Source organism: Oryctolagus cuniculus, chromosome 17 (genome assembly GCF_964237555.1).
Source record: "Oryctolagus cuniculus chromosome 17, mOryCun1.1, whole genome shotgun sequence".
In the NCBI taxonomy this organism is placed as follows: Eukaryota; Metazoa; Chordata; class Mammalia; order Lagomorpha; family Leporidae; genus Oryctolagus; species Oryctolagus cuniculus.
Window position 1 is genome coordinate 6,920,774 of NC_091448.1, and position 13,825 is coordinate 6,934,598.

The window sequence follows — 13,825 nt, forward strand, 5'->3', positions numbered from 1 at the left end:
TCCATCCCAGGGCGTTGTTTTATTTGCTTCATATCATTTTCGGAACTGCGCCGCCCCATGTTGGGAGGCAGCTGGGGTCCCAGGCAGCTGGGAGCTCAGAGTTTCGGGGAGGGCACTTGCCCCCCGTGGCCAAGCGCAGAGCACTGCTCTCTAGGAGCACCCAGAGGGTGGGGGGGCAGGCTCTTCACCTGGAGGGAGCCCTGAGCCTCGCGCTGGTTTGTGCCAGGCAGAAGCCCGCAGCCAGGAGGCTGGTGGTTTGTCACCTCTCACGAGGCAGAGCAGTGGAGTTCTAGGTGGCCGGGTTTTTCTCAATGAGCCAGCCAGACAGCAGCTTCCTCTCCTCCCCTCCCACCCCCACCCCGGCCTCGGCAGGGGCTGCTCCCCGGCAGCCAGGTCTGGGACAGATTGGATCCGTGGGGGTGAGCGGTGGTGTGGGGGTGGGGAGGCCGGACCAGCTGGCACAGTTGGCCCCCAGCAGGCCCACAGTGAGAGGGTGCTGACGGAGCGGTGGCCGGGTGCCACGGGGGGCTGCCTGGGGCAGTGTGTTCTCACTGTCTGTGTGACCGGCTGGTGATTAGGTTTGGTCAGGACACCCTCCCCTCCCCCTCCCCTGCCACCCTGCCATCTCCCTGTTGTTTTAGTCTGCACGGAGTTAATAGTTGTGGCAAGCTGAAGGCTTCTGGGAGTCCACGCTAGTGGACTACTCTAGCTAGTCTGACTCTGCCTTGAAAGCGTGCCTCTTATTCAGAGCCACGGGCTGTGGCAGAGGAGCCTTGCACTGGAACCAGAGCCGAGGTTGGCCTTGACTTTGGAGCACAGCTACTCCCGGTGCAGCTGAGACGCGTGCTTACGGGTGCTGCAGCCCAGGTGGGCCTCTCACGCATGTGTGTGTGTCGTGTTGAATTGCACTTTGCAAACAAGAGCTTCGAGGGGAAGCAGCGCCAGCCTCCATGGTTTCTCGGCTCAGGAGTTAGAAGTAGGTTGCTGGCCAGCAATGTCGAGGCCCAGATGGCTTTAGTGATGCGTCAGGGAGCTTATATGGTCCAGGGCTTAACCCACCCAGGACCTGGGGTCACTGAGAATGGAGGCTGGGGGTCCCTTTGGGTGACACTGCCATGCTTGTCTGACACCGCTGGTTCTTGGGGGTTACAGATGACCTGGCTCTCGCCCTGGGCCTGTTGGGTCTTGTCAGGTACTTCGTGATTGTAGTGGGTGACCCAGGCCTGTCCCCAGAGGGACCATTGTAGGGTAGCCCTAGAACCTGGGTGCCCAGCATGCTGTCCCCGGAGCGAATGTGGCTCCTTAGAATCAGGAGTGCATGCAGCCTTTTGAAGTCTTGAAAAACGCAAGTAATTGAATACCAGAATGTACCCAGATCTTAAAGTGCCAGGTCAGTGAGTTTTGACAACAGCCTGCACCTGTAAAGCCCCTCCCCCCCCAGTGAGATGGGGAACTTCGCTGTCATCCCAGAAGGAGCCCCTCCTCCCCACCCACCTCGGTTCTCCCAGGCCACCGCTGTGTGAGTTGTCGCCATAGCTTAGCCCTGCACGCGCCCGTGGTGGGGTGGAATCAGTGTGTACAGGGAGGTCCGCTTGCAGTGTTGCTGCCATATCAGTCATTTGCTTCCTTTACTGCCCACGAGTGTTTCGTCTTAGAGATACACAGACGCGTGTTTATCCCTTCCCCGGCCGTCGGGCTGCGTCCCACGTGGACGAGAGCCGCTGGGGTGTTCCTGTGCACGTCTGTGTGGACGCCTGCTTCCGCTTCCGCTGGGGAGCCGTGTAGGAGAGGAGTTAGGGGACCGTACGGTCACGGTCGTAGCTTTGCCTTTTTGCTTTGCTCTAGCACAAGTGCCCTTCCTTAGTTTGGAGGGGATAAAGCCACGCCGCTGTCCGTCGTCATCACTGGGGAGGTGCGGCTCCGAGATGGGTCAGCCAAACCAGCCTCCCTCCGTTAACCACCAGAATCGGAGCTGACGATGATCTCCAGCTGTTCGGTTTCGTGCTGCAGAGTTACACGACGCTGGTGTATCTGCACGTCGCCAAGGCATGTTGATAAAGTCAGATTAAGTACGGACATAGCCCCCATGCGCTATGTTTGATTCATGCTCGGATCATGCCTGCTGATCGGAACGCCAAATTGGGAAGCTGACTCAAGGCAGGATTCGGGTGGCCGCCCGTCACGGGTTTGTGGTGCAGTGACTCGATGTTGCGTGGCCGGGGGCGACCGCCTCCTGGAGGGTCACACACATCCTCCCCGCCCCTCCCCCCCCGCCCCGTCTGTTCACTCCCATTCCTCGTGACCGCAGTGTCCCTTTAAATCCGTCCTGCCTGCTGACACGTCAGCTAACCCTCCCAGAATGCCCCCTTCCCCCACTGCTGAAGACCCCTGGGTGTTTCCCCAGCGTGGATCTGCTGGCAGAGCAGCCTTGGCCTCACCTGTGACCCCCTGCCCTACCCTGGGGCATCGGTCTCAGCAGGTTGTGACGGAGCGCTGGCACCTGTGTCTTGGACGCTCCAGTCCATTGCGGCGTGCAGCCAGAGTTGCAGACAGCACACCGGCCACCTGAGGTCCAAGGCCGTCCTCTTCACTCGCCAGGCCCGAGCGCGCACCCCGGCCTTCCGCTGGGCCAGTGCCCTCGCGGCTCCCCCAGAGGAACTGTGCCTGCTCGCTGGGCTCGTCCCAGCGCGGGAGGTCCCACCTTCACGCTCCTTTCCAGCCCCTGGCCACGCCTCAGGAGACCCTCCCCTGCCTCCTTTGCTATTCCGCTTTGCTTGCTTGTTTGTGTACGTGTGGCATCTCCTTTCTTGGAACAGCTGCAGGCTCTGTTCAGCTGTCTCTCGGGGTCTCTTACGAGGGTGCACAGCCAGGTCCTGAGAGGCAGCACCCAGATCTGCCTGGGTCTGTCTTCCTCCCCTTAAGCCCTCGGGGTCCCACATAACGTTCCACACTCACCGGGTACCTGCTGATTGACTTTCTGAAGGTAAGTCTATATCTGATTCGGAGCCAGAACGTAAGAGACGCCTCCTGGCTTCTGTCCTCGGGGAGCAGCTACTGCCTTGACGTTTCCGGGTTGCGAGTCTGTGTCTCCTCCTGGCCAGGACAGCAGCCTCCCTGAGCTGGGGTCCACGGCCCTCTGCTCCCGTGGACACTGAAGGCAGCCCTGGTCTGCAGCGGGCCCCGAGCTGGCTGCTGCTACTTTGAATTTGTGGCCCTGTCTCCCGTAGACTTCCATGCCCGTTCTTTTTTTTTTTTTTTTTTTGACAGGCAGAGTGGACAGTGAGAGAGAGAGACAGAGAGAAAGGTCTTCCTTTTTGCCGTTGGTTCACCCTCCAATGGCCGCCGTGGCCGGCGCGCTGCGGCCGGCGCACCGCGCTGATCCGATGCCGGGAGCCAGGAGCCAGGTGCTTTTCCTGGTCTCCCATGGGGTGCAGGGCCCAAGCACCTGGGCCATCCTCCACTGCACTCCCTGGCCACAGCAGAGAGCTGGCCTGGAAGAGGGGCAACCGGGACAGAATCCGGCGCCCCAACCGGGACTAGAACCTGGTGTGCCGGCGCCGCTAGGCGGAGGATTAGCCTAGTGAGCCGCGGCACCGGCCATGCCCGTTCTTTAGAGGTACGACTCATCGACCCCGATATGCCGTGCCTGGTAAGTGAGCCGTGTGCTGTAATTTTGTTTCGCTAAGAGGACAGTTTTGCTTTGTGGCTGTCATTTCTGTACGGAAGGAAAGGCGTGGCCACACCCAGCTGCCGGCGCGTGCTGCCGGATTCCTGAACTCCTCGCAGACTGATGGGGATTTCCAGAGCTGAAGTCCCAGCGCGAGCACTTGAGCGGGAGTGTAAGGCTTTGCCTGCTGTGGGCTAGGAGTTCAGATGGTTCTTTCCCCCACCTGTTATTCTGTGCTGACACCTCTGGTACCAGAGGGAAATTGATAGCATTCTCAAGGATGTCTCTCTGTGGCATTCTGCAAGATATTTTGAGAAAAAGGATTGCATTGGGAGCTTTGCTAGGTTTTTATTTTGATTTTTTTTAAAAAAGATTTTATTTATTTCTTTGAAGTAGAGTTACAGAGAGAGGGAGAGGCAGAGAGAGAGGCCTTCCATTCACTGGTTCAGTCCCCAAATGGCCGCAACGGCTGGAGCTGGGCCGATCCAGAGCCGGGAGCCTCCTCCCAATCTCTGACACAGGTGCAGGGGCCCAAGGACTTGGGCCATCTTCCCCAGGCCACAGAAGAGAGCTGGATCGGAAGAGGAGCAGCTGGGGCTCTAACCAGCGCCCATACGGGATGCCGGATGCTGACACTGCAGGCGGGGGCTTCGCGCACTACACCACAGCGCCGGCCCCCTTGGCTGGGTTTTGAGGGTTTTGGGAAATGGGGGATTCTACTCTTGGGGAACACGAGAGAGACCCTGTTAGTGTCTGCTGTGTGTCCTCGCGTCGCGCTCGCCCTTCCGCTGTCAGGGTGTGGTTTCAGAGCCCTGGGCAGAGACGCCCGGCCCTGCGGGGCGGTAGGGTAGCATGCAGACCATTCTGCAAAGTGGTGGTGCGTTCACCGATCGTATCCCGGACTTGGCTCTGGGATTTTCCTGCGGATCAGAGTGGGGATGTGGGCGGGTGCTGGGTGCCCTCACTCCCATACAGCACCACTCTCCCCGGCTGTGCGCCGCACGGGACCCTCTCCCTTGGCTGAGCTGGCTGCCCCTGAATTTCTCTCGGGACGGTTGCTTGGCCACAGCGTGCAGGGGGAACCTGGGGTCTCACTGCTGCTCACCAGGCTGCCCGCGGCGTGCTGGTCTGTGTGCAGGCCGCCGGGCTGCTCTGGGCTTCAGGCTGTGCTGCAGGCCCAGGCGCCAGCCCCCCTGGGTGTCTGTCTGGGCTCGCCTGGCCCTCTTCTGGCTTCCTGAACGCGGTGGCTGTCGTGTCCTCTTCCTCCCCTGCCGACCCCGTGCCTGTGGAACCTTCTCACCCTGGGTGGTCACTCTGGTGGGAATTTGGGAGTGAGCCGTTTGTGTCCAGTTGACCGCAGTTAAACTAGAAGTTTTACGACTTAGGTTTTGTGCTGTTCCTAATGGACTAGTGATTTCATATAAGCTGAGTAAACCTTTGAAAATTAAAAAAAAAAGATTTATTTCTTTATTGTTACAGCAGAAAACTAACAGATGTACAAATGCTTAAGATAGAGGTCCTACTGCAAGACAGCAACCTTTTAGAAAAAAATTTATTTATTTATTTGAAAGGCAAAGTTGCAAAGAGAGAGAGGGAGAGACACGAGAGAGAGCTTGCATCTATTGGTTCACTCCCCCAGACGGCTGCAAGGCCTGGAAGGGACCTGGCTAACGTCGGGAGCCAGGAACTCCGTGTAGGTCTCCCATGCGGGTGCAGGGACCCGAGCACTCGGGCCGTCTTCCGCTGCTTTCCCAGGCCACAGCCGGGAGCTTGTTTGGAAGCGGAGCAGCTGGGAATGGAACCGACACTCTGATATGGGTGCCGGCATGGCAGGTGGCAGCTCACTCTGCTGTCCACGACGCCAGCCCCCTGCATCTGAAAATCATATTCGGAGGGAAAGTATTCTCTGGTTAGATGCTCTGAGTAGCTGACGTTGTGAATATCATTATTATTATTAAAGAATTTCAAACATTCCAGAGACGGGGTATAGCTTTGGGGTTAGGAGCACAGCTTTGAAATCAGGCCAGGGTGTCACATCCCAGCTCTGTCCCGTCCAGCTGGGTGTCCCTGAGTGACCGAACTGCTCTGACTCCCCACGGGGAGGCTCTAGGTTGCCCCGCGGTCAAGCACACGCCTTCTGACTACAAAAACGGAGGCCTAGGCCTCTCACGTGCTGACCCCACAAAGCGAACCGTGGGCACCCTTGGCTTCTGGTCTTTGCCCGTACAGTGTATGATCCTCGGCTGGAATGATCTTCCCCTGTCCTTTCTCAGGGCTCGGTAACGGTTATCATTTATTTTTATGTTTTTTCAAGTTTTATTTATTTGTTTGACAGGTAGAGTTAAAAAGAGAGGGAGAGACAGCGAGAGAGAGAGAGAGAGAGAGAGAGAGCGAGCGAGCAAGCTAGCTTCCACCCACCTGGTCATTCCCCAAATGGCCACAATGGCCAGGAGTCATCTGCTGACCCCCAGGGGCATTAGCAGGGGGCCGGGTTGGAAGCAGACGGGGCATCCCGCTGTGGGATGACTCATTGGGCCCTAAACGTCCACCCCTAGGCTATTCTCATTTTTAAAATGCAGCTCACCGCGGAGGAAGGGGTGCCTTTTATGCAAGAAACCCAGCCCCAGAGCTTTAAGGTTTCCACGATTCATTCTGGAGCTCCCAGCTTCAGGTGTGCTGTGGGAGGGTTCGTTTCGTGAGTCACGTAATTGCTCATTCCCCCCTCCCTCTTAAGCACAGCGGCTATTAATAGTCTTAGATTTGTGAGGGCTGAGCTGTCTTCCGAAGGCAGGTGTTTAGCAGGCTCATTACCACGGTTTATTAGTTGCCAGCGTTTTCCCAGCACTGAGTTTGCTGGGAGTAGCTTGCATCACGACAGGGAGGAAGGCCCCGGATTGCCGATGTGCACTGGTCCCAGACGTGGGTTCTGGGTTTCTGTGCCTTGTGAGGGGGGGAATGAGGGAGCACCGGTCCTTACCCCATAGCTCTTCAGATTTGTTAAATGACTCCGGGCCCAGGATGGTGCCGTCTTCGGCTGGCGCCGGCGCGGCCAGCTTTGGGTGGCATCCACTTGCTCTGGCACTTGGCGGAAGCCCCTGACTCTCCGTGGACCTCAGTTTTTCCATCCGTTCAATGGGTTGTTTGGAGCAAATAATGTCCGGAAGTCCCTTTCAACTCTCAGTGAGTTGTTGATTCTATCAGTAGCCTCTTGAGCGGGTTACCCATGAAGCTTTGAAAATGGTATGAGGACTTCTTTCTATACCCGTGGAAAAAAAAAAAAAAACCTCTGTTCTAAACCACTACTTAGTTGCCAGTGTTTGTCAAAGGAGTGGAAGGCATTTGAGTATTTCATTCGGAAGCTTAAAAAAGTCAGTTTAAAATGCAGGCCATAGATGGGAAAGTGCTGAGTCACTTCCGGGTCGCGCACCCTGACCTCTGCAGCCCGGGTGCTCCCTGTACAGAGCTCATTTAGATAACGGTGACCGGGCAGCTGCTCCGTCCAGGTCTCCAGCGAGGTGCCACAGCACAGAGATTCTCAAGGCACAGCCCCGATTCCGCGCGGGCCACGGTTCCCAGACAATACGGACACGAAGAATGGATTCAGGGCCCCGCAGAGGCCCCTCAGCGGGGTGAGATGGGGAGAAGGACGAGAGGAGAACCCTGAACCACACCGTCCCCTGACACAGCTCCCACAGCACCGCGGTTCCGTGTCTGGTCTGCAGGTGGCCAATCTGAGCTGCAGAGAGCTTCGACGATTTTTCTAGGATGACCTTGCTGGTCAGAGGCAGAGCCGAGACCCAAACTCAGTCCTGATTCTGTAGCTGGCATTTCCCCCTCCTAAACGTAGACCCAGGCAAGGGCTGGGGATGCTTGGAGGAACGGTCACGTGCGCTGGGGCCTGGCGTTCTGTGTTGTCCCGGGTGGAGGTGTTGGGCTGAGAGGCCTGCACATGGCCAGGGGTGTGTAGTACAAGACAGGCTCCTGGAGTTGGCACAGCCAACCTCAGCTTGGAGAGACAAAGCCATGTAACACGGCGTCCGCTGTTGTAAAGTACGCAGCTCTGTGGCATTTAGGGCGCGGACAGCGTTGTGTGACCCTCACCTCTGTCTACCTCTGAATGCTTGCATCACACGCACTGGAGGGCCCAGGCCCATAGAGCAGCCACTCCCCAGGGCTGACTCCTGCCGCCTGTCGGCCAGTAGCCGACTGGCTATTTCTGTGGCTGTCTGCCCTGGATGTTCCGGGGTATGGACGTCCTGCGGCTGTCTTCTTGCACTGGGCGTAATGTCTTCAAGATCCGGTCACATCTTAGCGTCAGTCAACCCCTTGTTCCTTTTCATGGATTGTTTTTTTCTTTGTCTGTCTGTCTGTCTTTTTAGATTTACTTTATTTAGTTGAAAGAGTTACAGAGAGAGGGAGGGAGGGAGAGAGAGAGAGAAGTCGATCTTCCATCTGCTGGTTCACTCCCCAGATGGCTGCAATGGCCGGAGCTGTGCTGATCTGAAGCCAGGAGCCAGGAGCTTCTTCCAGGTCTCCCACATGGGTGCAGGGGCCCAAGCACTTGGGCCGTCTTCTACTGCTTTCACAGGCCACAGCAGAGAGCTGGATCGGAAGTGGAGTAGCCGGGACTCAAACCGGTGCCCATATGGGATGCCGGCACTGCAGGCAGTGGCTTTACCCACTGTGCCATGGCGCCAGCCCCTGGACTTGATGACCTTGTCTACATCACACACCCTTTAAGTGACTTTTCTGGGGGACTGTGTTAATGGGGTTCCAGTAGGATGTGCGTATGGATGCATGAGAAGGGGTTGACTGTGGAATCGGCTCACGTGGTCTCGGTGACCGGAGGTCCTGAGATGCTGGTAGTGGGGCTCAGTCCAGGTCCAAAGGCCCAGAGCTGGGGAAGCTGAGGATGTAACCCTCAGTTTCAGACCAAGAGCCGGGGGATGCAGGGGCAGGGTCGTTAGTGTTTAAGTCTCGGAGTGCGGGAGAGCTTGGACTTCCGGTAGCCAAGGCAAGGCTCCTGGCCTCTGGCTGACCGCCATTCACTGTGAGAGTGGGTCTTTCCCACAAGGACACGAGAAGGAAAAGGAAGGGAGGAATCCCAGCTGGGCCCCAGGTGGGGCTGGGAGGAGGAGACCAGAGGTTCCAAGAAGGGGCTCCCCTGCATCACCTGGGCCGCTTCCCCTCGGAGCACCCCAGTCTCCCACACTGAGTAACTCACCTGTGGGAACGCCATATGCTTCTCACCCATGGGTGCAGAAAGACGTGGGTACCCAGCGGTCACTGGGGACCGCCGGGGACTGTGAGAGCCGAGTGGGAGCCGAGTGGGACCTGGTGGGGGGAGGGGCTGAACAGCAGGGCCTGGGAGGCACCCTGAGTGCTGTGATGAGGACACTCTGTTTTGTCATCACAGGATGGGGTGCTGATCATGTGGCTTTAGAGCTGCCGAAGGTGGGAGCGGGTGGGGCCACCCTGGGACAGCCAAGGCCAGAGACTGCTGGGCAGGTCAAGCTGAAGATGAGGCTCATGGGTCTCTCCGTCCCTGTGTGTCCGGGCAGGTCCTCCCCGCTGGGGAGTTTCCTGCGAATGGCAGCTTCCGAGGGCTGTCGGATGTTAAAGTGAGCGAGACAGTCTGGAGCGGGGCGGCTTAGGCCACGCCAGGGAGGAGCCCCGGGCCGCCTCTGATGGTCTTCTCAGGCAGCGTGGCTCGCGGCGCTGACCCGGTCGGCCTCAGCTCCCAGGCCGCGTAGATGAGGCGTGTCCGTTCTTTCTGGGAGTTCCACGGGAAGTTGTCATTTTCCACGGCGGGGGTGCCCTAAGATTTTTGCTGGGAGAACTGAGCCCGTGACTGTGAGTGAGTGATGACTGGCAGCAGGGGATTTGCGGCTCCCTGGAGGGGTTGGTTCCCTGCTGTCACTGTTGTAATACCTGGTCCTGTCACTCAGGCTGCGATTCTGCAAATGGGTGATGCATGCACAATGTTTTTTTTTTTTTAGGGCAAGGCATCATTAAGTAATTTTTGGAAGCCCATTCAACATTTTGTGTGTCGACGATGACTGTCGTACCCTGACAGTGATGGGCCGGGGGTGTACTCTAGCCACGGAGGTGTCACGGCTTCCGTGAGAGTAAACAGCTGTTGGGTGGGTGTTTGAAGAACCTTTTATCGGATCGACCTCGCTGGCGCTGGAGAGCAACCTCATTTTTCTCTTCCCCCTCGTGGTTCCTCCCTCAGTGAGTTGATTATGGTCCCTGGGCGGTCAGTTCCCTGCACCTGACACTTACTGCCTGGGTGACCTTGGACAAATCGCCTCGCGACGTTGAGCTTCACTGTCTCGCTCTACAGATAGCTTTAGAAAACAACATGTGCCTTCCGGGGTGTTACGATGATAACAGAGGAGATCAAATGCAGGGCTTGGTCCCTGGACACAGCAGGCGATCAATAAATATTAGTTCGCCTCTTCCTCTCTGGAGATCAGAAAATTGATGAGACCGACGTGCCGTTGACTTACTGGTTGTGTTCAGACATTTCGGAGGCTGTCGTGAATCACAGAGGGAAGAGGCCTTCACTGGTGCTCTGGGGAGCAGCCCGAGAGCTAACAGATAAAAATGGAAGGGAGGCAGGTTGCAGCTCACCACGAGGAAGAACTTTGTAATCATCAGAGCTGCGTGAGGACGGAGCGGAGCTCGCGAAGGAACGAGCGGTTTGTCTTGAGAGTATTCAATTAGAACAGGATTTCGCAGCAGCGTGATGGCTGGCATTTGGGGCAGGATAATACTTTGTTAGCAGGGCCTGAGCCGTGCACTGTAGGATGTTAACCCGAACCCTTGGCCACTACTCGTCAGGCAGCAGCAGTAAGCCCTCTTAGCCTCCCCCCAGGGTGCCTGAATCGGCTCCGGACGGTGCCACTCGCTCCTTGGCAGGTAAAATCCCCCCTGCTTGAGGCTGGACAGCAAACCGGACTCCGTCCCCCGAGGTCACCCCAGCCTTACCTAACGCTGCCTTCTGACAACGCCAGCTCCAGGGATTCTTGGGTTTGGGGTAACAGCCATCACCCGGGACCTCAGGCCTGCCACCCGTGGAGTTGTAGGGTTGTGTTTGGGCCGTAGAGAGCACACGAGGTCCCTGCTGCGAAGGCCTTGTGTGGTCGGCTTCCTGACTCGTTGCCCCTTCTTGCTCTTGTAGGTCATGTTAGCCGCTTCCTATTGGTCCCTCCTAGCCCCAGCGGTGGAGATGGCGACGTCATCCGGGGGCTTCGGTGCCTTTGCCTTCTTCCCGGTGGCCGTGGGCTTCACCCTCGGCGCAGCTTTCGTCTACCTGGCTGACCTCCTGATGCCTCACCTGGTGAGTACAGCTTGGCTTCGGGCCGCCGTGTCGGCGCACGCCCAACAGCGCCGTGCGTTGCTTCCTGTGGAACTTGGTAGACCCATGATGTCTCTGTTACGGAGTCAGTGGTATCTAGACAGATGACAGGCGGAAGAGGAACTGGGAGGGCGATTACTTCCTTCAAGAAAACCATCTCCTGGAAATGCGACTAATCATCCCCTTATTGCATTTCGCTGAGTTCTGCCGTCGGATGTCAGCTTTCATTAGGAACGCAGAGTGCAGCCGATGGTGCAAAGTGTGCTGGTGTTTCTGAGGGTGTTTCAAAAAGTGGGTGTTTGTACGGTGGTGGTGATGCTGCACGGGACTCTCGCATCCCGTATCAGACCGCCCGGATCGGACCCTCCTTTGCTGTCCGTTCCAGTTTCCTGCTAACGAGCACCCTGGAAAGCAGCAGCCGATGAATCAAGTACTTGGGTCCCTGCTGCGCACGTGGGAGACTCAGACTGAGTCATGGGCTCTTGGCTTTAGCAGGGCCCAGTCCTGATTGTTGGGGACGTTTGGGGAATGAGTTAGTGAGTGGACTGTCTCTCTTTCTTTCTGTCTCTGTCTGTTTTCAAATAAAATGAAAATAAATTTAAATATAAAAAAAGTTCAGGGAGAAATGGAATGAAAAGATAAGTTGAGGGGGCCGTCACTGTGGCTCAGTGGGTTAAGCTTAAGCTGCTAACTGTGATGCCAGCATCCCGTTTGAGTAATTCGAGTCCAGGCTGCTCCACTTCCCATCCAGCTGCATGCTGATGCGTCTGGGAATGGCAGTGGAAAATGTCCCAAGTACTTGGGCCCCCACCACCCACATAGGAGACCCAGAAGGAGTTCCAGGCTGCGGGTTTCTGCCAGGCTCAACCCTGGTAGTTGTGGCTATTTGGGGAGTGAACCAGCAGGTGGAAGGTCTTGGTCTCTTTCTCTCTCTCTCTCTTTCTAACTCTGACATTTATTTTGGTGCAAAAAAATTGAAATTCATGTGGACAAGAGGTCTTCAAAAAGTTCATGGAAAATGTTTGTTATGAAAAATCCATGCACAGGTTTCAAGCATTTTTTTTTTACCCCAAAATAAACTTAGCTCTCATTCCATTTTCCTGTGAACTTTCTGACGTGCTCTCCCACATGTGCACACCTGGAACCGGGAGAAGTGAGTGACCATGACCGTGACCGTGACCGTGACGGTGGCCCTGTCCCCTAACGATTGTGATATTCTGGGAGGACGACAGCAGATCTGACTCCTGTGTGAGAGCTTCACCGGGGAGCACATCAGTCAGGCTTGGGAGGAGGGGGAGGCAGGCCGGGCAGCAGGGGGAGGGGGAGGCAGGCCAGGCAGCAGGGGGAGGGGGAGGCAGGCTGAACAGCAGGGGGAGGGGAGGCAGGCCAGGTAGCAGGGGGAGGGGGAGGCAGACCGGGCAGCAGGGGGAGGGGGAGGCAGGCCGGGCAGCAGGGGGAGGGGGAGGCAGGCTGAGCAGCAGGGGGAGGGGGAGGCAGGCCGGGCAGCAGGGGGAGGGGAGGCAGGCCAGGCAGCAGGGGGAGGGGGAGGCAGGCTGAACAGCAGGGGGAGGGGAGGCAGGCCAGGTAGCAGGGGGAGGGGGAGGCAGGCCGGGCAGCAGGGGGAGGGGGAGGCAGGCCGGGCAGCAGGGGGAGGGGAGGCAGGCCAGGTAGCAGGGGGAGGGGGAGGCAGGCCGGGCAGCAGGGGAGGGGAGGCAGGTCGGGCAGCAGGGGGAGGGGGAGACAGACTGGGCAGCAGGGGGAGGGGGAGGCAGGCCGGGCAGCAGGGTCCTGGCTTGAAGTCACTTTTGCCACCTACTGCTTGTGCGTCCTTTGTTCCAGTTCTCCTCCCCGTAGTCTGAGGATAACTGCTCTGGGGGGGAGGGGGTGGGGGTTGTGAACATGTCCAGTTCTAAATGGCACTGGATTCTGGGCGAGCCAGAGACTTTTGGCTTCTTTGCAGAGGTGGGTTTGGTGAGCCGGGTTTGGGAGCGGGCGTGGACTTGCTCACAGAGAACCCAGTTAGAACTGCGGCCTGGAGTTGGCTGTGAGGGCTGAGCAGAGAGCGCGGAGGCCAGGCAGTGCCATGGCAGCTGTAAGCACAGCGACGGCCCTGGCGTCTGCAGGAGCGGGCTCAGTGCCAGTCAGAGGTGGGGCAGGCAAACAGCCTTCCCGGACGCTGTCCCAGCAAGCAGTAGAGGGGGTCGGAGGCACCCCGGAGCCGGTGCTTGGGTTCCCTGCCCGCTTGGAAAGTGCAGGAGGAGCCATGTGGGGGGCGGTGGGGCCAAAGGCTATTTCTCCCGTCAGATCCCGGTCAGATCCCGCCACTGGGTAGGTTAAGTCAGACTCCCTGGAGTCAAGGGACAGGGACCCCATAGGGGGTCACTGAGGTTCTCCTCTCTGCCTCCTTTCTTGCCTTCAGTTTCCAACCAGAGGAAGAAAATTCTTGCCAAGTGGTCTCTGGGCCCTGGGGCATGAGAAGCTGATCGCTTGTGTTGCAGAAGGACCGTCCTCCCAACCAGCCAGCCGAATGTGGCGCCCGAGTGCACAGCTGACGCGAGGGCCATCTGTCATCGTTTGTCCACTGGGAGGTTGGGTGGCAGTGTCTGGTCGCGCCCTCCGGGCGTTCGACTTCCTTGCTGTTGAGTGTCTGTCTCTGCCATGCGGGCAGCTTCCAGAGATCCTCACCGCAGGCTGCCATGTTCTGCCCTCCGATGCACCTGCTGAGCTGTGACCTTGCCCTTGGAGTAGGCAAGGCCTTGTGGCCAGCGCTCCCAACTCAACAGGGGACAGGAATC

General features: G+C 57.9%; 1 protein-coding gene across 12 annotated transcripts in view; it reads left to right on the forward strand.

The window, feature by feature from the left end:
- The window catches only part of SLC39A11 (solute carrier family 39 member 11), a 444,641-nt gene that overhangs the window by 109,900 nt on the left and 320,916 nt on the right, over positions 1-13,825 (forward strand). For 11 of the 12 annotated variants that reach the window (XM_070060380.1, XM_051825151.2, XM_070060377.1 and 8 more), the window contains exon 4: positions 10,854-11,012. The exons of the other annotated variant lie outside the window; for it this stretch is intronic. In XM_070060380.1, coding sequence (XP_069916481.1) covers positions 10,854-11,012 — 159 coding nt within the window. The remainder of the gene's footprint in view (positions 1-10,853; positions 11,013-13,825) is intronic. 12 annotated transcript variants of the gene reach the window in all.